Raw genomic sequence first — 25,389 nt, 5'->3', positions numbered from 1 at the left:
GGATAGAGACCATCTCCTGGGAAAGGGGGAGTCCACCCAAGGCCCGTCGTGGGGAGGGCTCCACTTCTCAGCCCATCTGTAGTAGGGCCACATTCGGGATAGGCAAGAGCAAGGCCTGCTAGAAAGGGAGACTGCTCATCAAGAAACTGAGGGAGGCCGGGCGTGGTGGCTCATGCCTGTAATCCCAGCACTTTGGAAGTCCAAGGTGGGTGGATCACCTGAGGTCAGGAGTTCGAGACCAGCCTGGCGAACATGGCAAAACCCTGTCTCTACTAAAAATACAAAAATTAGCTGGGTGTGGTAGTGCACACCTGTAGTCTCAGCTACTCAGGAGGCTGAGGCAGGATAATCGCTTGAACCTGAGAGGCGGAGGTTGTGGTGAGCCAAGATCATGCCACTGTACTCTAGCCTGGGTGAAAGAGCAAGACTCTCAAAAAAAAAAAAAAAGAAAAAAGAAAAAAGAAAAAAGAAGCTGAGGATTGAGGGTCATCCTGAGCATTGGCTAGACTTCAGAGGCAGACCTGAATTCAAATCATCCCAGCCTAATATTTGCCTTGGGCAAGTTTTGGAACCTCCATTTCTTTATCTATGAAAGGAAAATGATGCCACTTGCCTTTCAGAAAAGTATTCAGCGAGATAACCTATTGGAGAGCTTGGCACATAGTAGGTGCTTGTTTCTATCTACTTCTTTTTCTACCCCTCAGCCCTTACGCCTAGGATCTTGCATATTATATGTGCCTTATTAATGCTTGCAATTGTAAGTGCACTGTAAGTGCAGGATGAGGGCTACAGGGCAATGTTTAGAGCAGGGGAATTCTATGGACCTGGATTCAAATCCTCACTCTGCTACTTGCTAGCTGTAAGCCTTTGAGCAAATCACCTTTCTGTTCCTTGGTTTCCTTAATTGTAAAATGGGAGATAGCAATACTGTTGTCCTCATAGGGCTGATTAGGACTAAATGAGACCCTGCAAATAAATAGCAGAGCTTGGCACACATGAGGTACACAGTACCTAAACTTGAGTGAGGCCGTTTCTGCACGTGCTGCACAGTTTGTGTTCACTGTCAGTTTTCAGGAAATGTGAGTTAATCTGTGGAGTGTCCAGAACTGGAGAGTGGGTGAACCTCAAGAGAGGGCCATAGGACGGCAGTCTCTCCCCGAAAGGGGTGACCGCTCACTTTCTGGATTCCCCCTAGTGCGGACACCCAGCTCATACCAGTCACAGGGGCTGGGTGCTCCTTGAAGTCAGAGTGAACTCATCTATGAAGCCCAGGCTGGGGCCTGACACATGGCACAGGCTCAGCAACAGTTAAGGTAAACTGAGTTAGAGGATGTCTTAATAATATACTAACATAATTTAATAATATACTAACATATATTCTGCGCATATTCTGTGCCAGGCTCTGTTCTAAGCACTTTACATTTTGATCCTTACAACAACCTATGAGCTAGATATTATCCATTTTTAAAATGTGGAAACAGAGAGGCTAAGTAATTTGCCCAAAGTCACACAACTAGTAAACAATGACGGAGCTCAGATTTGAACCCAGGCTACCTGGCTCTAGAACCTATGTTCTTAACTCCCACATTACCCGCAGCCCCATGGGCGGGGTCCATCCATTTTACTATATCTGCCACCACGAATTTCCTCCCCCAGCTCTCCCACTTGCCCCTCTCTTCTCCCAGCTGAGCCCAGGCCCAGTGCAACTCAAAGAATGGAAATTCTCTTCCACCCACCTCAGCAATCTGCCTCCTGCTTTGTTGAAATAAAGCCACCGCCACAGCCGAAGCCACCACCGGATCTCTTGCTTATTTCAAGTCCTCCTAAAGCTTGTTGAGTTCTTAACTTATTAAAGATAAGCACATGGAAATAGGAAGCAAATCTCTTTATTTATGACATAATCTGCAGCCCAGAAAAGCGGCAGGAACAGTGTTGCCTATATTAGGGAACCAATAGGAAAAAAATCAATTAGATCCGCCAGAGCGTTTCGCTATTAACTTTTTTCTGATGTTTCTCTTAAGGCTGGCCATGGGGGTCTCCACCAGCAGCTGAGGTGGAGAGAGAGGAGAGCTTTGTAGGAACAGAGAAAGGAATGTCACAAGGAAGGCAGCCGACCAGGCTTCCAGACAGCCAGGGGAATCTCTTCATCATGGTCTCCTTCACTGCTTTCCAAATCTCGTTTAACCTCCATGTTTCTTGCTGCAATTTCAGTTGGTGTCTTTAGGGGCAGGGGAGTCAATTGGTCACTGTTGGCTTCTTGCAGACTTGATCCCCAAGTCTGACCACATTTTTGCAAGACCCATCGAGAGAAGGATCCTCCCCTTTCTGAAAGAACAATATTCTGGAGGGGCTCTTCTTGACTGATGTTTAGCAGGGTCTTCTGCTGGATAATTATGCCTCAAACAACCCCAGCTACCACATGAGGTCTTCACATCCATCTGCATGCCTCCAGGAGCACTTGCTAAGCTATCTCCCAGAGATAGGGCTCACCCTTATTCCTGAGAGCCTCCAGTGAGGAGGGTGCCCTAGCTCCCATAGTAACCCCAGAATTCATCTCCTTACAAGCTGGGGATCATGGCTTGTTCAATAGTTTTTCTTCAGATTCAGGTATATAGCAGGGGCTCAATAAATATTCACAGAATCAATAATTATTACAAAAGCCCCATTGATGGAATGCTCGCTCTGTACCAAGGCTGAGAAGGGTGATTTATCACCCGAAGTAGGACCCCTTTGTTGCTCCCTGAACCAACAACCCAGAAGAGCCTGCCAGTTTTGTTGTTTTGTTTTTCCTTTTCTTGCTATTTGGCCAGGAGCAGCAGTAGCAGCACCTCCAAGAAGTATTATTATTATTATTTTTTATTATTATTTTTTTTTTGAGACAGGGTCTCACTCTGTTACCCAGGCTGGAGTATAGTGGCACAATCATGGCTCACTGTAGCCTCAACCTCGCCATGCTCAGATGATCCTCCCATCTCAGCCTCCCAAGTAGCTGGGACTATAGGCATGCACCACCACACCCAGCTGATATTTGTATTTTTTTTTTTTTTTTTTTTTGAGATGGAGTCTCGCTCTTTCGCCCAGGCCGGACTGCAGTGGCGCTATCTTGGCTCACTGCAAGCTCTGCCTCCCGGGTTCACGCCATTCTCCAGCCTCAGCCTCCCGAGTAGCTGGGACTACAGGTGCCCGCCACTGCACCCGGCTAATTTTTTGTATTTTTAGTAGAGACAGGGTTTCACCATGTTAGCCAAGATGGTCTCGATCTCCTGACCTCGTGATTCGCCCGCCTCGGCCTCCCAAAGTGCTGGGATTACAGGCGTGAGCCACCACGCCCGGCCTATATTTGTATTTTTTGTAGAGATGGGGTTTCACCATGTTAGCCAGGCAGAGGAGGAAGCTGAGTCAAGGAGGAGCAGTAACTCGTCCAGGCTGAATTAGATATTCTATGTCCATCCACTGTTGGTCATTAGAAAGTTCTTCTTGAGGTCTAACCTAAACCTTTTCTGTTTCAGCAGCACTGGCTCCTTCTTAGTCCCGTGGAAGCACAGATCAACATCATTGCCCTTGCAGACTTCTCTCAGCTTAGGAGAGTCTACTCGCTCTTTGCACATTGTTGACATGAAATGAATATTAAACACCAAACCTCAGAGGCCAGCCCTGCTGGGCAAGCAATGAACCAACGCTCCTTATGCCTGTTCATTATTATAATTAATATTGAGCCGAGGTTGGTGGCGACCTCGCCCTCGCCAGGTATTTGGGCTATTTTAGCAGCTTATTCAGATCAGTGACAGACAGCTCTGAATAGATAAACTCCCCGCCATCCAGATGAATCAATTGCAACACTGCCGTCACAACAAGCCCAAGAAATCAATCTGATTTCAGGCGACATGGTAACTCAGTGCTGGGCAAGTTGGTTTTAATTTCCGCGTGGCTGAGACCCAGCTTCCTCTACTCACTGGAGCACCCCTGTTTCCCAGCTGATGCTCTGTGCACACAAGTGCCCAGGGCCCTCAGAGGACTCAGGCCAAGGGGGCAGCTACAGGGAGGACAGGGTAACCAGGAAGCTATGTTACTTTGAGGAAGACTCTTGAACCCCCAGACCCAGAAGCAGCTGACTCAGATCCACTGCTGAGATCCTTGTTTTGCTGGCTTCAGCTTTGATTTTCCGCTGCCCTTTGCAAAAAACCAAGCCTGGAGGCCTTTCTGGGCTGCCTCCCAAATCAGGAAGCTGCAGAGGTAGGCTGCCTATTTCAGGCACCAGGACAACTGCCCTTTTTGGTCTGGGAGATTGAGTTTGTCTGGCAGGGCAACAAAAAACTCATCAGGACAGATGTAGTCATGTATTGGGTGCCCACTTAATGCCCAGGCACCATGCTAAGTAGTTTATACACGTCATCTTCTTAACCTTTGTAACAGCCCAAAGAGATCAGTGGCAATGATCCACATTTTGCAGGGAAGGAAAACAAAGCTCAGAGAGGTTAAGTAACTTGTCCTGAGTCACACAGCTTGTAAGTGGTAGAGCCTGGATTTGAACTCATGTGTATTAGACTTCTGTGCCTAAGCTTCAGCCACCACACTCTCCTAAAGATGACATCAGAGGGGCCCATACTCTCCCCCTGCCTAGTTATTGCCTGGTTAAGTAATTCCTACTTTAGAGAGGAGGAAGCAGATTCTGAGAGCAGAAGCCAGTGCATTTCCTCTAGGCTCCCAGGGAAGGGGAGCCTTTCTCATGAATTCTTACAATCAGCAATTGTTCCTTGAATTTTCATCTCAATGCTTCAGAGTAGAAGATGTTGAGGAAAGAGAGGGTCAAGAGGCTGAGCTGGCCTCCTTCCCACACCCCAGCTCTGTACCACCCCACTTGCACCCCATCACATTAATAGATCTAGATGGTGAAGTGAGGGGCTGGGACAGGCAGCAGTGTGTTAGGAGATGTGACTTTGAAGTCAGCAGATCTGGGTCCAAATTCTAGCCCAACTACAACTTATTTGTTGAATACACCTGGGCAAGTCTATTAACCCCTTGGAACTTCCCTAATCCTGTCCATACAGTGGGGATAATACTACTCAAACCACAGGTTGTGAGGATTAAGGGGAAAATTGCATGGGAAGTGCCTGGCATAAAGTGGGTCCTCAGTAGGCGCTGGGTTCTTCCCCCCCTTGTCCCTGCTCTTTCTGAAACCCCATGCCTTGGGTGCCCAGTTCTGAATGGCCAAGGTCAGGGCATTTCAAATATGTTTTAGCCAAGAAACTCTTTTTTTTTTTTTTGAGATGGAGTCCCACTCTGTCACCCAGGTTGGAGTGTAGTGGTGTGATCTCACTGCAACCTCCACCTCCCAAGGTCAAGCGATTCTCCTGCCTTAGCCTCCTGAGTAGCTGGGACTACAGGCGTGTGCCACCACGCCCGGCTCATTTTTGTATTTTTAGTAGAGATGGAGTTTCACTATGCTGGCCAGGCTGGTCTTGAACTCCTGACCTCGTGATCTGCCTGCCTCGGCCTCCCAAAGTGCTGGGATTACAGGTGTGAGCCACCGCGCCTGGCCAGCTAAGGAACTCTTTAATCAAAAGACACTTTATGAAGATGGCAAGGATACAAAATAGATAAAGGGGGAGTTGGTCAGATGGTGATAGGGGGCTGGGAGTTCTCCTGGCTTGAACCCTCTCTCACCCCCAGCCCCAAAGCAGCCTCTCAAGTGCTTTCCTCAAGCCCTGGGCCAGCGCGTAAAGGGCCGCCTCACTCTTAGGTGTCTTAGGTCACGAGCTTCTCAGGAGCTCAGAAGTGATCACCTCTGGTGATTTCTGGCTCCAACTCTATCTCAGCCACCAGCTACCTTGAACTTGTTCTAGATTCAGGGCATGGCAATTTAGGTGCCAAATGGGCAAAGCTGCGTCTGGCCATAGGGAGGCTGTATCTGGCTGCTCCGGGTGGGAGGCGGGGTTGGGCGTCGCAGCTGGGGAGGGGTGGGTAGATGACCCAGGATTGTGCAGGGGGGTCTCTGTCCATCTCGGGCAGCAATGGACCTGCGGGCTTCCACGGGAAGTAGATGCCTGTTCACCAGGCCCAGCACTTAATATCCTCCCCGAGGGAGGCGGGGACCACAGGAAGCAGAAGCGCGGTGGGGAGAGTGACATACAACACCATACAGTGAGCAAGTGACAGAAGTGAATTCAAACCCAGGCCTGTGGGCTCCAGAGGGCTGGGACTGCCCTTCATTCTCTCCTGTCCATACAGTGGCTGTCCTCTACCCCCAGCTCTCTGCAGAGAATTATCTATCAGCCGTTTCACCCACCAAACACAGAACATGAAGAGAGAAACTTAAATTATAGCAGAAGGGAATGGGATTAGCTACTGGGAAGGACTTCCTGACTCACTAGCTTGTCTCTAGAATAGGTTATTAGAGAGGCAGTGTGCTGTCTCTCTGGAGGTATTTCAGATGTGGCTTCAGTTCAGCTGGGCCTCTGTGGCTTCCACTTCCTGAAAGCTACTGAGACAAGCTGACCCCTGATGTGTATGGCTTTGTTTTTCGTAACGTTTATTTTTTGACTAGGTAATAACTGTACATGGTTCAAATAATAAGGGTATAAAAGGTTGTTCACTGAACTCTCCCTCCAGTCCCCGTCTCCAGCTTCCCCTCCCCAGAGGCAAGCAATGTTACCTGCTTCCTGTCTAGACATATACAAGCAAACACGGACACATACTCTCTTTCTTGAGTCCTACTTTTAATACACAAGATGTAGCATCCCCTGCAAGCTCTTCTGTGCCTCGCTTTTGTCACCTGACAATATCTTGGAGATTACTCCGAATCAGTACATAAAGAGCTGCCTCACTCTTAGGTGTCTTTTTATGGTCACGGACTTCTCAGGAGCTCAGAAGTAATCACATCTGGTTTGATGAGCTTCACACTTCCATTTACAACGTCCCTGCCCAGAGAGGGCAAGAAACTTGTCCAAGGTCAGGCAGCAAGGACTAGGGACGCGCAGGGCTTCTCCCCCTCCTCCCTCCTCCGTTCCCAGCTCCTGTGCCCCCTCCACCTCGAGGCTGAGAGCCGCCCAGGCGACCAGAAGGGAGAGGGGGAGGTCTCTAATTGAAATGCCCTCCGCGCTGCCCATTTGCGATCGGCACCTGGAGGGGCGCGCCGTGCGCAATGAGGGCGGGGCCGTGGGGCTCCGGGTGCGGGCGGCGGCCGAGTGCCCACGTGGGTGCAGGCGAGGCCGGGCTGATTTCCCGGGAACCCCGCGCCGCGTGCTTCCCTGTAATGAGCTCCCAGGGCCCGAGGTGAGCTTCCTCGGCTGCTCACACGGCAGCCGCGTGGCGACAAAGAACACGGGGACTTTTTTCTTCCGTGCCTGACAGCTCATTAGAAGAATTAATTTACTCTAGCGTTTGCAGTTTAAAGGATATTATTTACTGGTTAATTGTTGTTATTACAAAATGTTAAATATCATTATTTATTTCCCAGGCCCTGACAGCTTTTCTGACAGGAATTTATTAGGTGAGACTGTATCACCGGTAGGCACCCCTGTGCAGGGCAGCCTAAGGGTGGGGAGTTTGCCCCTAGGCCTAGCTCTCTAGGCAGGGCGGGCACTCCTAGGGGCAGAACAGGAGGGGCTGAACCCTGGCCCACCCCAGAACAAATGATCATTGTCTCCTCCTCACCCCCCATTTCTGCCCCCTCATGTGTGTGTGTTGGTGGGGCGGGGGGCTGGCAGATGGGGGACATGTCTTGCATAAAGCTGCAGTTTAGGGGTCAGGCTGGCAGTTACCGGAGGCCCAGCCGCCAGAATGAGGTCCAGACTTTGGGTCCTTCCCTTAAACAGTTACTTACAAGAATGTTCTCCTCTCCTGAACACACAGAATTGAAGAGCTGGAAGGAAGCCAGGTGGTCCGCTGGTGCTCAGACTACAAACCAGTGGCCTCCAGGCTGTAAATGGCCTATGGACTTGAGTTTGACCTATTCAAGAGACTTCACATAAAAATCCACTTTGCTGGCTTCCCTTGAAAGATCAGACAACCTTGCCACAAGACTTGACCCACAGTCTTGCATCAATTGGTGATGATCGGCGGGCACTGAAGGGCAGTGCTGTGCAAGAAGCATGCCTGCTCTTCAACACAGGGAGGGTGCCACCTTCCCCCTTTGTTGCCTTGTCTACATTATTTTCTGGCCTCTGTGGGCGTTTGAGTTTTCAATCCTGATCTGCTCTAACGATCACATGTAGATGAAGAAACTGAGCCCAGAGAGGTGAAGTCTCTGATGGCCAGGACAACAGCCCCACTCTACTTTTTTCTTTTTTCTTCTTCTTCTTCTTCCTCTTCCTCCTCCTCCTCCTCCTCCTCCTCCTCCTCCTCTTCTTCTTCTTCTTCTTCTTCTTCTTCTTCTTCTTCTTTTCTTCTTCTTCTTCTTCTTCTTCTTCTTCTTCTTCCTTTCTTCTTCCTCTTCTTCTCCTTCTTCTTTTTTTTAGGATAGAGCAATCCTTTATTTTTATACACTTTGACAAGGAGGTTTTCCGTAAACAACCTTTCCAATGAAGAACAGAGAACAGGAAAATCAGCCTCCAGACATCAGCAGCTGCTCTGCTCAGGGCCGAGGCTCCCCCTTGCCAATGTGGTGAGGTGGAGGGGTGTACTTCCCTTCCTTTATCAACTTATCCCGCTGCTTCCTGATGGTACCTGCATGTCTCATCGCTCTCTGCCGATGCAAACACTCTACGAAATCATCATATTCTATCTTGCACTCTTTCTCTGCCCGGATAACACTGATTCCATGTGCACATTCTATCCATTCTTTTTCAAAAGCATGGCATTGAGCAGCAATCTTGTAGGGCTGTTCAGCACTCTGGATTGTCCACCATTGATCTATGTTAAGGCCGAACCTTTTCTGGATGGCCAAGAAAGGCATGGCGATTCGATGCTCGTGTCCTTGTCTCTTCTCTGGCCGCCGCTTCAGGATGACCCCCAGTCTACTTTTCACCACACTGTGCTGCTCCCTGAATTTCTCTGCTCCCACCTCCTCTGGGTCCAGTTTAGAGTGAGTTCAGACCGGGAGCGCAGGTCTTCAGCAGCTTCAGGGGCAGGAACAAGAGGCAGCGTAGTGAGAATTTACAAGGATCATGGCCTTATAAATAGCATCCACTTATTCATTCAGCAACCAGTTTCTGGGGATCTACTACGTGATGTATTAAAATGATTAGGACCCAAATTATGTTGTTGAGGAATTAGTCTGGGGACACTGTTCATGAAACAAGTTACACAATGACAATACAAGGAGATGTCCGAGTAGTAGAGGCATAGGAAGATGGGATTGGTGGGGCTGGAGAGAATTCATCCTTCATGCAGCGTTTTCTAGGCTGGGTGGATGGCCTGCATCCTCAAACACAGACGCATGTGTCTTATTTAATTCTCACAACATGGCGGATTGAAAATATCTGTCATCAGCTTATAAATAATGGCTATACCAGGCCTCAGACTTGCTGTCTAGATTCTTCCCCCAGGGTGGGCAAGCAACTCCAGCCCTGGGGACCTTCTGTTCTAGCGGGTGGCACCCTTGCCATACAGTCTGTTGACTGGCAACCACATCTCATAATCAGGCTGATTACCCTCATTTTACAAGTGAGGAACCTGAGGCTTAGAGACAGGTGACAGAAGCTGGGTGTTGACGGGTGAAATGGGCCCTGGAAAGGAGAGAGAATTGTTGTCTGAGACCAGCACCCAGCCCCGGGAAATGTGGGTCTTGCTGGCAGACTTCAGACAATGGCCCTTTAGACAAGGTCTTGGGTCCCCTCCTTTCCTCCCCAGGAACCTGACAGCAGTGGGTAGCCTCAAGGAAAATGTGGAGAACAAAAGGGAGATGAAAAGTTCTTTGAAAAAGTATGAAAACAGGTTCAACGGGGCCATTACTGTTGCTATGCTGTATATTATTATAAAGTTATTCCTGCCTGGCAGCCTGTTTTATGTTAGACCCTACCTCATTTCTTCTAGGTTATAGGCCCTAATTCCTTGTCTGGTGAGACAGAAAGAGACCAGCACTATTGGAGTGAATCCTGAGCTGATTCAGAAACCGTACAGCTTGAGGAATTTTACAGATTCTCAGTCACGGCTTGCTGTCCTTTGGAGGTCTTCACCACCCCCCTTATTTCATTTTATTGCCATATTAAATTTTTAAAAATTTAATTCATTTTTGGAATAGGTGATACGTGCCCAAAGTGCAAAATTCAAAAGGCTTAAAAGAGTATACGGTGAACAGGCTTTCCCACTGCTCAGAGGTAGTCAGTGCCAGCAATAGCGTCTGTTTCACTGTTTTCAAAAATAGCATTGTTTCTGTTTTCCGTTCATGTAGAAAATACAGTAATTCCTGCAGAAGAAAGTGAAAAATTATATGCAATCCCCTATTTGGAGTTGAACATTGAACACTGTTCACTTTTTTTTTTTTTTTTTTTTGAGACGGAGTCTCGCTCTGTCACCCAGGCTGGAGTGCAGTGGCGCAATCTCGGCTCACTGCAAGCTCCGCCTCCTGGGTTCACGCCATTCTCCTGCCTCAGCCTCTCCAAATAGCTGGGACTACAGGTGCCCGCCACCACTCCCGGCTAATTTTTTGTATTTGTAGTAGAGACGGGGTTTCACCATGGTCTCGATCTCCTGACCTCGTGATCCGCCCACCTCGGCCTCCCAAAGTGCTGGGATTACAAGCATGAGCCACCACGCCCGGCCCATTGTTCACATTTTTGATGTTCACATTTCAGCCAGCCTTTTCTCTTTGCATAGATGCATGCCTCTATAGTCACAAACTTGCATAACCTGGTTTTATTACTTGTTTGAGTTAAATGTGATTCTTCAAAAATACAGATTGGAGAGGATACAAACTAAACTGATAACAATGAGTACCTTGGGGAAGTATAATGAGGTTGGGTAAGGATTGAAGGGAAATTTTTTAGAATGAAAATATATTGATACAGTACTTCCTCCTGTTATTCCTCTGGAATCTGATTTTAAATGACTAGATCAGAAGGCTACTATTTAATCAGTCCTTTATTAGTGTGGTTTTAAGATGTTTGCAAGTCTTCCTATTATAGATAAACCTGAGATGGACATTTTTGTATCTTTTTGTAGGTTGGAGCAAAAGTAATTGCTGTTCTTGCCATTGAAAGTAATGGCAAACCCAATATATCTTTGCACACTTATCTAGTATTTCCTTGGGGGTGCTTTAAGAAATGGAACAGCTGGGTCAAAGGTGGTGTATACTTTATGGCTTTTTGATCCATCACGTCAAATTTCCTTCCCTCTGGGCTGTCCCAATCTCCTGTTCCATGGGCAGAGCCTGCCCCCTACTCCCACATCAGATTTTTTCAACACAGCACACATGTAAGGTCTGTGAGACAGTGAGGCAAACTCATGAGAGGCTGGGGAAGCTTCTTCTCGGGGTGAAGAACCCTAGGATGCTGGCAGCAGCCCAGAGGGACCTCAGTGGCCAAAGGGAAAAGGAGGAGGAGCAAGGAATGGGTGTAGAATCTCCAGGCAGGTGGGGCAGGGGCCTCCACCAGTCCAAATCACAAGGCCAAAAGCTGTACAGCAACAACCCAAGGCTGGACCTGGATTCTCACCAGGGACCTAAGCGCCACCTTCTACAGTGGCACCGCAGAGCTAAAGGCACAGCTGAGATGGTTCCTCTTGGAGTTCTTCTAGCCCATGAGAGTTACATGGCCTCAAGATCATGTGGACATGGAGGACCTTCTAGGACTGGCTCCAACTCCTGCCTTCTCTAAGTGTCTCAGATTCGATTCCAGGTCTCCTCTTTGCTTCCAGGTGCTTGTCACTGCCCAATACTTGTGGGTGTCACCCACAGCCTTTGTACTCTTAGATTCTCTGGCAAGTTGACCCATTTCATTTGGAAAGCTTCAGAAGAATCGGGGCAGACACAAGATGGACTTGTTGATTTAATTGAAAAGATGGCATTCTGAAAGCACCCCCTCCCCTCTGGAGCCCGGCATCTTCACGGTAGCTGAGATTTCCTCTTGATGGGGTGAAAAGAGAAAGCCCAAGATTGCATCTCATTGGTGAGATGAATAATACATTTGAAGCATCTCACAAACTGTGTTTGATCCGCCTAAAGCTTCAACCGTTAACGTATTTCTCTTTATCCCCAGCAAGGGAGGGCTGGGAACTGTCAACGTTTTCCTTTCTGCCTAATTTGTGCCTTCTCCATGAAGAGAAAAGCAGGGGCTGGGGGAGGGAAGGAGGCAACGAAAGAGAAGGGTGACACACACTCCCTGGAACAATGCAGTGAGCCACAGGACTGGGGGGTGTTCCCAGGGCTTGGGAACATTGGGGGTCATCAGGACACAGCAAGGAATGGTTGGCTCTGGGGAGAGGGGCTGTGCTATGTGTGCTGGGACCTGTTTGCAGGACTGTGTGCCTCTAAGAAGTCAGTCCCTTGGAGGGTCCATCTCCTGTGTTTCTGGTGGGAAATCAGAGATGGGAAATTGAGCCTTGCCAGTTGCCAAGCACCAAAGATGCTTCCTTCATCTCGTGGGAAGCAGAGAGTAACAGTGTTAAAAACTGCCCCCTGGCCGGGTGCGGTGGCTCAGGCCTGTAATCCCAGCACTTTGGGAGGCTGAGAGGGGCGGATCACGAGGTCAGGAGATCGAGACCATCCTGACTAACACAGTGAAACCCCGTCTCTACTAAACAAAATACAAAAAATTAGCCGGGCCTGGTGGCAGGTGCCTGTAGTCTCAGCTACTCCGGAGGCTGAGGCAGGAGAATGGCGTGAACCCAGGAGGCGGAGCTTGCAGTGAGCCGAGATAATGCCACTGCACTCCAGCCTGGGCGAAAGAGGGAGACTCCGTCTCAAAAAAAAAAAAACAAAAAACCAAACCAAAACAAACAAACAAAAAAACTACCCCTGACTGAGCTCAGGGACAGCACTGTGCCTGTGTTTTTACCAACATGCTTCCAGTCACTCTTCGTGTCTTTCCGCAGGCCGACCTTAGTGCTAAGGATCCTATCCAAGGTCAGGCCGAGGGTGAGAGTCAGGATACCTGGTCCAGAAGTTCACGTTCTTAAGTGCAGTGCCATTCTCCCCTCCCCGAGTCTCCATGACTTTGCCTACCTAGGTTCCTATTCTGGAGGAGGGTGGTTACGAGCACAGACTCTGGAGGCAGGCGGCTGTGTTCTGAATCCTCTCACCAAGCCTCACTTTCCTCGTGTGTAAAACGGAGGTGTTAACAGTAGTACCAATTCCATAGGATTGTGGTGAGATTAAATAAGTAAATATCCTCCGGTTCTCAGAGCAATTCCTGGAGCATAGGACGCACTGTGTGTATTAGCTCGTTTGTATTTTTCCCACTTCAGTGAGCTGGTCTATGTGTGTATGAGCTCTTATTCTCAGCCTATTCTATTCCACAGTCTGGTAGCAGCCACCCCTCCCAGCTGGCCTCGAACCTATTTCATCTCCCCTCTTGGGGCGACCATCTCTGTTCCAGTCCACCTTATTTCCTAGCCCTCTTCCTCCCCTGCCCAGCCTGGCTTGGGGCCCCACCATCAGACCCCACCACATAACCCTCATTCCTGGAAGCTTCCCTGAGACCCCCCCAGAGTACCGTTGATGCATATCAGATTTCACCAGATCTTTTGCCCGAGTTTTTCTTTTTTCTAAATTAAAAAAAAAGTATTGGTTGGTTTGTTTGCTTTTTAAGAGATGGGGTCTTGATGCATTGCTTAGGCTAGATTCGAACTCCTGGGATCAAGTGATCTTCCCACCTCAGCCCCTGAGGAGTTGGGACTATAGGCATGTGCCACCATGCCCAGATTAAAATTTTATTTTTAATTGACAAATAATAATTGTGTATATATTTATGGGGTACATTGTGATGCTTTTATTTTATTTTTATTTTAGAGACAGGGTCCCACTGTCACACAGGCTGGAGTGCAGTGGTGCGATTATAGTTCCCAGCAGTCTCCAACTCCTAGCAGTCCTCCCGCCTCAGCCTCCTGAGTAGCTGGGACCACAGGCATGCCACACCATGCCTGGCTAATTTTATTTTGTTTTATTTTTTGTAGAGATGGGGGTCTTACTTTGTTGCTCAGACTGGTCTCAAACCCCTGGCCTCAAGTGATCCTCTCTTCTCAGCCTCCCAAAGTTTTGGGGTTACAGACATGAGCCACTATGCCCAGCCTGATGTTTCAATATATGTCTACAATGTGGAATGATTAAGTTAGGCTAATTAACAAATCCATCACATGATCTCACTTATATGTGAAATCCAAAAAAGTTAAAGTCATGGAAGTAGAGAGTGGAATAATGGTGGCTGGGCGCGGTGGCTCATGCCTGTAATCCCAGCACTCTGGGAGGCTGAGGCGGGTGGATCGCCTGAGGTCAGGAGTTTGAGACCAGCCTGACCAACATGGAGAAACCGCATCTCTACTAAAAAATACAAAAAATTAGCTGGGCATGGTGGCGGGCGCCTGTAATCCCAGCTACTCGGGAGGCTGAGACAGGAGAATCTCTTGAACCCAAGAGGCTGACGTTGCAGTGAGCCAAGATTGCACCACTGTACTCCAGCCCGGGCAACAAGAGCGAAACTCAAAAAAAAAAAAAGATGGTTACCACAGGCTCAGGGAGGGGGTTGGCTAGGGAAAGAGGAACTGTTGATCAAAGGATACAGAGTGCGTGGTTTCTAAAAAGTCCTTTCATTCCCATGGACTTCGCTGATTTGGGTGGCTCTTTTATCTCCTGTAATGGCCAGTACAGGAAACGCCCATTCCCTCGGTAACCAGTAGCACACTTTCGCATGTGGGAGAGCACCAAGAGAGATGACATCTCTGGGAGGGAAACGGAGCGGATAGTCCCCACTGGGGAAGGAACAAGGGACCGAGGAGTGAGAGGGATGTTCCTAATAACTAGCGGTGCGTCTCCATCCTAAGCCACTCATTCCTATACTTCAGTTTCCCAGCCTCCTTCCTCTGCCGACTCCCTGTGGGGAAGCTGCTCACTGTGTCCACCCTCAGTCCCCCAAGTTGCAGCTGTGAACTGGGACTTACGCGCAGCAGCCAAGAGACACCTCAGAATTCCCAAGTTCGGAACAGGAGGAAGGAGTCTGCCACAGCAAGCGGTGAAACTAGATTTTGGAGAGGACTTCAAGTGTGGATGGTGAGAGGATGGTCCTGGGGAAGGGAGACCGCTCTCTTCAGGGCAAGGCAGGCCTGGGGTCCCTGCAGCCTGGCCTGCATGCCTGCCCAGTGCCCCAGAGCCCTTCTGTTCAGGCCTGGCATCCCACAGAGGTGGCATTCTGCTCAGGAGCTTAATGCACAGATGAAGAGGTGGGCATTGCTGGGAATTGATTTGCGGGAGCAGCGGGGGCTTTCTCTTCCTCCTTACTTCCTTGGTCTTTGATCTCCTGTCCTCCCTCCATAGTCCATTTCTCCCCCTCCTTCCCTGATTTATTCCTCTTTCTCTTTCTTTAGCTGAATCATAGCCGCTCCCTAGAAGGCAAAGGCTGGGAGAGGCAGTTCTTTGTCCTCTTTTTCCCTTAACTAGGTGGGTCCTCGCCGTCCAGATCTCAGCCTCCTACCCAAGTCATGAGGCAGGATTTGGCCACGGGGAAAGGACACACACACACACACACACACACACACACACACACACATTTCCAAGGCAAGAGCTGAAACAGAGGCAGAAAAATCAAGGAAAAGGGGAGAGGCAAAGAGAGAAAGGGTTCAGCCGTCAGAAAGACAGTAAAAGACAGAGATGAGGAGAGTCAGAGACAACGAAAAAAGAGAATTCAGCAAATTAAAAATTTTACAACCATCCAGTAAGTCTGCAAAAATGATCTTCCCTGCGGTCTTTCATTTATCTCATTATCTGACTCCTAATGTGCTTTTCCCCCCTTTCTTTTCTCGCCACACTTGGTGCAAAATCTTATTAGATTTTTTGTTTCTGGCAGGGGCTTCATATAGTCTTTTTCATTACATTTCCTAATAAAAGCAATCACTAGGACGGCATGGCTGGAGGATTAAAAAGCCACCTCAGCAGCCTCCTGGCCAGCAGAACCATGACTCTCCAGAGCCTTGTTCACACTGCCAGGGGAGTGGGCCAGCCCCAGCGGGCCCTGGGTCACGGAAACCCAGGCTGTGCTGTGGAATGTTCCAGGACACAGATAGGTTCAAGATATTATGGGAGAAGAACTGAAGGAGGGGTCCCTTCCTGTAGCTATTTTAGAGCAGGAGTGACAGACACCTGTATTTAACCTAGCTGATCCCGGCTAATTTTTGGTCCTGAGGAAGGAATATTTTGCATCTTTTTCTTTGGACTTTGGCCCACTCCGTCCCATAGCAAATTTTTATGAATAACATCAGTGATATAAAATATTTATCCCCCTTTTGTTTTGAGATAGGGTCTCTCATTCTGTCACCCAGGCTGGAGTGCAGTGGTGGGATCTTGGCTCACTGCAGCCTTGACCACCCTGGCTCAAGCGATCCTCCTGACTCAGCCTCCCGAGTAGCTACAGGTGTGTGCCAACATACCCAGCTAATTTTTCTATTTTTTGGTAGAGACAGGGTTTCACCATGTTGCCCAGGCTGGTCTTGAACTACTGGGCCATGGCCTCCCAAAGTGCTGGGATTGCAGGCATGAGCCACCATCCCCAGCCACATCTTTACCTTTTGAGTAGATTTTATTTTGTTATCTAGACTTTTTTTTTTTTACTGTGTATAATATACATAACATTTACAATTTGCAATTTAACCGTTTTAAGGGTACATTTCAGTGGCATTGAGCACATTCACACAGCCATCACTGCCATCCATCTCCAGAACTTTTTCATCTTCCCAAAATGGAGATCTCTCCCCATTATACACTAACTCCCATTCCCCCTATCGCCAGCCCTTGGTAACCAATAGTCTACTTTTTGCCTATGAATTTGTCTATGTCTATTTTAGGTACCTCATATAAGGAGAATCATAATATTTCTCCTTTTGTGTGTGCCCTGTTTCACTTAACATAATGTCCTCCAGGTTCACCTGTGTTGTAGTATGTGTCAGAATGCCATTTCTTTCTTCTTCTTTTCTTTTCTTTTTTTCTCTTTCTTTCTTTCTTTCTTTCTTTTCTTTCTTCTTTCTTTTTCTTTTCTTTTTTGACACAGGATCTCGTTCTGTCACCCAGGCTGGAGTGCAGTGGTGTGATCACAGTTCACTGCAGCCTCGACCTCCTGGGCTCAAGCGATCCTCCTACCTCAGCCTCCTGAGCAGCTTGGACTACAGGCTACCACACCCGCTAATTTTTGCATTTTTAGTAGATCAGAGATTTTGCCGTGTTGCCTAGGCTGGGTCACCTTTTTTTTTTTTTTAAGGCCAAATAATATTTCATTGTATGAATATGTCACATTTTGTTTATTTCATCGTTTTTAAAAACAGAAACATTTTCACATAAGGAAAGTGAAAAGCAGAGAAAACCCACCAGATTCCCATTAATATAATGGTTCTCTCACTTCTCTTTTGCTAATAATTATACCTCCATCCCATCCCTGAACAATCCTGTCCTCCCAGGGCTGCTCCAAACCTCTCCGAGAAAGGAGCTTGGCAGAGCATTTGGCATTTGGTAAGGGCCAAAAGTTACGGGGAAACAGATCTGATAAATCAAGTTAAAGGACAGCAAGGAAACCCCTATAAAGTAGCAAGACATTTTATTGCCTGGGTTATAAATTGGCCTGAAGGTATTTCACACATCAGCCTCCAGGATGGCTTGGGCCACACATTGAGTACCACTGGATTAACTACTCAACTTCATACGGGGGAGACTTTGAAGAGAACCATAGTCATTTGGAAATATGTGGTCTGGTACGTTTTTTTTTTTTGAGACGCAGTCTCGCTCTGTGGCCCAGGCTGGAGTGCGGTGGCGCAATCTCGGCTCACTGCAAGCTCTGCCTCCCGGGTTCACGCCATTCTCCTGCCTCAGCCTCTCCGAGTAGCTGGGACTACAGGCGCCTGCCATCACGCCTGGCTAATTTTTTTGTATTTTTAGTAGAGACGGGGTTTCACCGTGGTCTCGATCTTCTGACCTCGTGATCCGCCCGCCTCGGCCTCCCAAAGTGCTGGGATTACAAGCGTGAGCCACCGTGCCCTGCCAGTGGTCTGGTATGTTTTAAAATAAAGGTACAATAATCAAGTTAAAAACAACTTTTCAATGACTTGTTGCTTTGAAACCACTTAGGCCACCCCTGGTTAACCGCTGCATCCCTTGGGTGCTCAGCCAGGGCTGCATGAGTTGGTCTCAGTCAACACTTCTCAAAGATCCGAGAGCATCGCAGATGTAGGGGAGGTGCAAGGGAAGCCATTATTGGAGAAGTGTGCACTTGGCTACCTGGAGGGCTGCAAGCTGTTCCCGGCAGGGTCTCCCCAGTCTCAACCACTGGTTCACTGGTTCGGTTTATGATGATAATACTTTGTACCTGCATGGTCCATTGGGATCCTTTTACGTTTCATTTCTTTCCAGTCTCCTCTAGGACCCTTTTTTTTTTTTAGACGTAGTTTTGCTCTTGTCGCCCAGGCTGGAGTGCAATGGTGCCATCTCAGCTCACTGCAACCTCTGCATTACAGGTTCAAGCAATTCTCCTGCTTCAACCACGGCCTCCCGGGTTCAAGTGACTCTCCTGTGTTAGCCTCCTGACTAGCTGGGATTACAGGTGCCTGCCACCATGCCTGGATGATTTTTGTATTTTTAGTAGAGATGGGGTTTCACCATGTTGGCCAGGCTGGTCTGGAACTCCTGATCTCAGGTGATCGCCCATCTCGGCCTCCCCTTAAAGTGTTGGGATTACAGGCATGAGCCACCGCACTTGGCCTGTTTTTTTCTTTCTTTTTTTTTTTTTTTTTTTTTTGAGACGGAGTCTCACTCTGTTGCTCACGCTGGAATGCAATGGCACGATCTTGGCTCGCTGAAACCTCCACCTCCTGGGTTCAAGCAATTCTCCTGTCTCAGCCTCCCGAGTAGCGGGGATTACAGGCGCTCACCACCATGCCTGGCTAATTTTTTTGTATTTTTAGTAGAGACAGGGTTTCACCATGTTGGCCAGGCTGGTTTCAAACTCCTGACCTCAAGTGATCCGCCCACCTCAGCCTCCCAAAGTGCTAGGATTACAGGCATGAGCCATCATGCCTGACCACCTTTGTTCTAAGTCTCTGCCAGCCTCATCTCTGTCCCAGACTCCAGAAGATAGCAGATCCTGCTCAGGAGCATAGAAGCCCAGAGGTCACAAAGACTTCCTCACCAAGCTCCTTTCCTTCCCTCTTCTTGTGGCAGAGCCCCTGAAATGAAATATAGATTTCACCACCTTTCTTCTCTCTGCATATGCAGAAGTATTTATTCTCTTCTTTTCCCCTTTCCTTTTCTTTCTTTTTTTTTTTTTTTTTGAGACGGAGTCTCGCTCTGTCGCCCAGGCTGGAGTGCAGTGGCGCGATCTCGGCTCACTGCAAGCTCCACCTCCCAGGTTCACGCCATTCTCCTGCCTCAGCCTCCCAAGTAGCTGGGACTACAGGTGCCCGCCACCAGGCCCGGCTAATTTTTTTTGCATTTTTAGTAGAAACGGGGTTTCACCGTGTTAGCCAGGATGGTCTCGATCTGCTGACCTCGTGATCCGCCCGCCTCGGCCTCCCAAAGTGCTGGGATTACAGGCGTGAGCCACTGCACCCAGCCTTCCTTTTCTTTTTTTCTTTTGAGGTGGAGTCTCACTCTGTCACCCACAGAGGTTATTTATTTTCCACGTGCCCTTAACAACGGGGTCTTTTTTTATAGGCTGACAGACACAGACAGACAGACGCCTCCTTTCCCGCCTTCCACTGGTACCAGCCCTTTCTGGATCACACCCTTTCTCTTCTTAAGAAGCTGCCTCCTCCCTTCCATCAATGCTCCAGGGGGCTTTTATTTTTCTTTTATTCTCGGCTCCCTATCAATCAAGGGGAGGGGGACACTTTATCTGAACCCTTGGTGAGCAACAGCAGCAACCGGCAGCTGCCAGGGCAGTGGGAACTTCATTTTCAGCGCTGACGTTTATAAATGTGGCACAGAGTACCAGTAGGGACTGGAATAAATCAAACAGCTTCTCCAGAGGTCCCTAGGGGCTGCTTTAGAATTTCTTCCCACTGGGGGCTCCTTCTCTTTCTTTGCAGGCAAGGGTTGGGGTAGGGAATGTTATTTGCAACGTGGAATGAGCCACATCCTTTCCCCATCTTCACAAAAGAACTTAGCAGGACCCAAGACCCAGGGTGCTGAGGAGTGCGAACATCTGCCTCACTCTTGATTTAGAGAAAGGGTTGGGGTGAGCAGTCTTGGGTGGGGGTGGGAATGCTGACTCTGTTGCTTTTTTTTTTTTTTTTTTGAGACGGAGTCTCGCTCTGTCGCCCAGGCTGGAGTGCAGTGGCGCAATCTCGGCTCACTGCAAGCTCCGCCTCCCGGGTTCACGCCATTCTCCTGCCTCAGCCTCTCCGAGTAGCTGGGACTACAGGCGCCCGCCACCACGCCCGGCTAATTTTTTGTATTTTTAGAAGAGACGGGGTTTCACCGTGGTCTCGATCTCCTGACCTCGTGATCCGCCCACCTCGGCCTCCCTAAGTGCTGGGATTACAAGCGTGAGCCACCGTGCCCGGCGACTCTGTTGCTTTTTAGTGATCAGTTGCCTCATCTGCAAAATGGGAGTAAAAATGCTTGCCTGTCCACTTCACGAGGCTGCTGTGAAGATCAAATGAGATGTCTGTGAGTGAGTGCCCTGAAACCTGCCACAAACTTAGGCAACCTGGCGGGTGGTTATGAAGGAGCAATGGTGAGGAGCAGAGTTATCCAGCACCCCAGGGCATCTGGAGAGCTTTGAACGGGCTCTGGGCAGACCTTCCCCGGCCCATTCCAGGAACCTCCTTTTTCTCTATCCCTTTAAAAATTCTGGGCAAGGATCCCTGGTGGTCTGTTCCAAACAAAACTGGAATCGTCCCAATGTCTTCTCTAAACCTTTCTTCCTCTGTCCTTCTAAACAGCAAGAAAATAAATGTGGGCAAGCCTGAGAGGTGAGAAACTGTGAGAGAGAGAAAGCGAGAGAAAGAATAAAGCTAAGATTCCACTTGGAAAAGGGGGCTGCCAAGGATGAGGTGGGAAGTGGGTGGCAGTTGGTTAATATAATACCGCGCTGCTGAGAGCTCTGCAGGGGTCCTTTCAAGGTTCTGTACGAGAACCTTGCTTAGTGAGATGAGATCCAGCATGGGCCCAGCAATCCCACTTCCTTTACATTCTCTAAATTTTCCAGATGCTGCACACAACCCTTCACCTGCTTTCTGGCGTTTCTGTGGATTTCACTCCTACCCAGGCTGTGGTTGGGAGCCAAGGTGCAGACAGGATGCTGACAATGCCTAGAGCCCATCCCTGACTCCCATCAGGACTGCAATGATCTGTACAGTATCTTCTCCTAAGTCATCTCCTATTCGTAGCAAGATTCCACCCAGGTTCACTCCCCAGAGGCAACTAGTGTTGCCAGTTTCTTGCTATCCTCATAGAGAGAAAATTTATTTTCTATAAATATTTGTTCAACACTTTATTTAAAGAGGTTAGGCACCACAAAAAGGAAGGATGAACAGAGGACCATGCCTCTCTGTGGATCTGAGCAGTTCAGTGCTGGTGGGCAATTGCTGCCCATTCATCAAAACAAAAGCTGTAAGCAGGACCCACTCTTAGTGGAAAGCAATTAGCCTTGGGAGGTCACAGCCTGCACCTGCAACTTATCAAACTATCCCTTCTTTAAAACAAATATAGTGATTCCCAAAAAAACTTTCTAGACAGTGGCCGGGCGTGGTGGCTCACACTTGTAATCCCAGCACTTTGGGAGGCCGAGGCGGGTGGATCACGAGGTCAGGAGATCGAGACCACGGTGAAACCCCGTCTCTACTAAAAAAAAATACAAAAAATTAGCCGGGCGTGGTGGTGGGCGCCTGTAGTCCCAGCTACTCGGAGAGGCTGAGGCAGGAGAATGGCGTGAACCCGGGAGGCGGAGCTTGCAGTGAACCGAGATTGCACCACTGCACTCCACCTTGGGTGACAGAGCACAACCCCGTCTCAAAAAAAAAACAAAAAAAACAAACAAACTTTCTAGACAGCAAGGTGCTCTTCTAAGGTATTCCAATTCATGATGACACTTTAGGGTTCCATGTATATTGGCCCCTCAGACAAAGCCTGGCTGGTCCACGCCGAAATCTAGCTCTCAGGGTGGCTATCAAGAGATTCTTACTCTTGCTGCCCTAGGAGGGAGGTGGCCATCCTTGTTGACAATTGCCACTGTCTTTTTTCACCTAGGCATCTGGGGAGGAAGGGATGAAGGAAATGAGAGACCAGTACACATGCAGAAGATAGTGCAGAGCTTAGATATTCTAGGAGCTAGTACTCTGATTGCAATCAGGTTCAGAAACTTGGCAATGGCAGGCTGAGTTATTTGGACCGATTATCCCAGTAAAAAGAATGAAAAATGCTAGATAAAATATCAACCACATCTTAAAAGCCTTGAAGAGTTATTAAAATAGTAAGGAATTAACAGGCCAACATGGAAGAGAAAACTAGAGGATGCATAGAAATCACTTTTCCCTTAAAGAGGATCTATCAATTCTTGCAAATCTGAACTTTCATTTTGACGGCCTGGTAGAGTAAGGGGGTTGGAAATCCAAGCCCAGTGCCTGCTCATTGTGGAGACTGTAATGGAAGATTCTCCCCTCAATATGCTGAGACCCCCAAAGGGCTACACCATCAGGGTAAGGATAAACCAAAGTAAGCTAGCCCCATTCACATTGCCTGGGTACTCCAGGGAACCTCAAGCTGGCAACTGGGTTTAGATGGTTGTGCCACTGATGCCTGGCAGAAATAAACACAATGTGGTATAAAAGAAGGTACTTTCGTAAGAAAATAATTCCAATATATTTGTTCAAGCACAGCTACCAGAACATTGTTAAAGACAGCCAAGCCTATAAGAAAATAAGGCTCCATGAGTGAGAATCAAATAAACAAGGGACAAAATAAAAAATTTGTGAGGACTTCACACATTAAAATGATCATAAATAGACTATAATACAACCATGCTTACTGCAGTCAAATAAATAAAAGTCAAGCTTGAAAATATTTGCAGGGACAGGAAATTATGCAAGGTGACAAAATGGACTAAAGATAGAGTAACAGCAATTAAAACTCAACTCATTAATTTAAAAACAGCTTAGATGCAGTGGAACAGAGAGTTAGCAAGGTAGAAGATAATAAGGAGAAATTACCTGGAGTGCAGCATAGAGATTAAAAAAAAAGAGTGAAGAATAGAGAAGATAAGAGATACAGCAGGCAGAGATCTATTATATGTATTTTGCAGAAAGAGGGGGAAGAATGAATAGGGCAGAGGAACATATTTGAAGAGACAGTGGCTGAGTTTTCCAAAGCACATGAAAGACATCAGTCCACAGATTCAAGAGGTGTGAAATTCCAAACATGGCAGTCCTGTCTAAACCAGCAGCCAGGTGAGAGAGGAGGGGCACAGCTGAGCCTTCCCAGCTCTAGCATGCTTAAACTTCCCATAAAAACCCCAGTGAAAAGAAAAAGCTCTAGGCTTCTCAACAAGAAGCAAAGCCTTCTGGCTTTGGCACCAAAGATTCCCTGGCTCTTCTAGGCCTTTCTCCCTTTTCCACTGCCTCAAGGCCTCTTCCCTAGCTAGGTCCTGGTTTCCTATCATCCATCCATGAAGGCCTTCTCTTATTTTTATTTAGTTATGTTCTTACTCTCTCTCTTTCCTTTTTTCTTCTCCTTCTTCTTCTCCTCCTTCTCCTTCTTCTCCTCCTTCTCCTTCTTCTTCTTCTTCCTTTTTTTAGAGATAAGGTCTTGCTATGTTTTCCAGGCTGGACTCAAACTCCCGGGCTTAAGTGATCCTCCCATCTCAGCCTCCGGAGTAGCTGGGGCTACTGATGCATGCCACAATACCACGCTAGGCCTTACCTTAAACCTCTGTTTCTCTCTTGACTTCAAAGGAAGGAAGGGAACCCAAGGCAGAAACAGAAAAAAGAACAGAATAAGAAACAGTGAGAAAAAAGAGTGAGAAAGATGTGTCTGCAGGCATCATGGCTGAGAGATGGGCCAGACTGACTTAGGAGCCAGTATGGAGGCAACAAGCAGAAGGTGGGCACTGAAGAAAGCTTAGAAGTTGTTATCCAGAATTCTGCTTTCCTTTCCTCCTTTTTCTCAGGCTTCCCTTGGATTCTCTGCCTCCACGACCCTGTGGCTGGCGGGATAGTGTGGGGAAGAACTGAGTTTTCATATCTGTCTATGTTCCCTAATAAACAGCAAAATCAGCGGGTCTGGCTGCAGAGCTAGGAGGGGAAGACCACATCTACCCAGAAAGGAGACTACCAGAGGGCCTAATGCTGGAGTTAATCTTCCTGCATGCTGCTGAATTTTTGTTGCCCTGTCACCTGTCAAGCCAACCCAGTTCATGCGAAAGCTGTATACTTTTCCTGCCCCCAATTTCCACTCTTTCCCCAACTCTCCACTTTAGGGTATAGTGATATCCGGGCTGTGAGGCACAAGAAAGACATGGAAAAGCATCTCTGCAGAGAAGGGAGGGAAAGCTGCCAACAGGGGACACATACCTCGTCTCCATCCCAGACACACCCTCATCTCCACAGAGGAACAGGGCCACTTCTGAGCACTCTGATTTCTCATTTTTCCCACTGCCTGCTGAGCTTTAATGGGGCCTTCTCCAAAAGCCTAGGGGTAGAAATATACCCACTCGGATGTACATGTATATGAAGACACCACTTAATGAATACCTGGGGATATTTTGGGGCATCACAGTCAGATGAGTGTATAAATATGGACATGTCTTTATGTAGGATTGGCAGAGAAAGACCAGGAAATAAGGCTAAGAAGATTCCAGTGTTTACCTGCTGGGAAGTTTCGCCTGGAGACAGATGAAAGCCACTCCACCCTCCTTTTCAGTGCATTTCCTTTTGTCCCAGTGAGGTCTGAGGGTGCTCATTCGTGAGTTTATCCTGCCTGCCCCTCACTTCCAGGCTAAATCATGACTTCGTATTTTCTCGAGGTTATAGTCTTAATTCCCAAGACTTTTCTTATTTTCTGCCCTCCCCTGGAGTCTGCCTAGCAACTGTACTCTTGTATCTTGAGGGAGAAGCATTGACTGTAATATATGTCATTTAACAAATGCAAAGGAAGCAGAAACCAGGGTCTCTGGGTGTTCAACCCCCTCCACTTCCTGGTCTGAAGGTGCGTGCTGTCCTGGGCACTCACAGAGGGCACCGTCAGCCTTTGATAAACCTTGCCGGGCAGCCCAGAACAGGCATCTCGCCCTCCCTGAACACCCAATAGCAGACAGCTAGAAAGTTTGT

At 48.1% G+C, this 25,389-nt stretch overlaps 2 protein-coding genes across 3 annotated transcripts in view; one reads left to right on the top strand and one right to left on the bottom strand.

The window, feature by feature from the left end:
- Window positions 1-25,389, top strand: part of PIPOX (pipecolic acid and sarcosine oxidase) — a 106,965-nt gene that overhangs the window by 61,087 nt on the left and 20,489 nt on the right. The window lies entirely within an intron of this gene.
- Window positions 8,514-8,893, bottom strand: LOC100580677 (NADH dehydrogenase [ubiquinone] iron-sulfur protein 5). Its single transcript, XM_030799323.1, has one exon. The coding sequence runs from the start codon at window positions 8,891-8,893 to the stop codon at window positions 8,573-8,575; it is 321 nt and encodes a 106-aa protein (XP_030655183.1). The 3' UTR covers window positions 8,514-8,572.

This window comes from Nomascus leucogenys, chromosome 19 (assembly GCF_006542625.1).
Source record: "Nomascus leucogenys isolate Asia chromosome 19, Asia_NLE_v1, whole genome shotgun sequence".
NCBI classification, from domain to species: Eukaryota; Metazoa; Chordata; class Mammalia; order Primates; family Hylobatidae; genus Nomascus; species Nomascus leucogenys.
Note: the sequence above shows the minus strand (reverse complement) of the source record. Positions and strands in the feature narration are given on the sequence as shown.

What these genes read in the sequence shown, in the direction of transcription:
- LOC100580677 (XM_030799323.1), bottom strand. Translation starts at nt 8,893, where the DNA reads ATGCCTTTCTTGGCCATCCAGAAAAGGTTCGGCCTTAACATAGATCAA.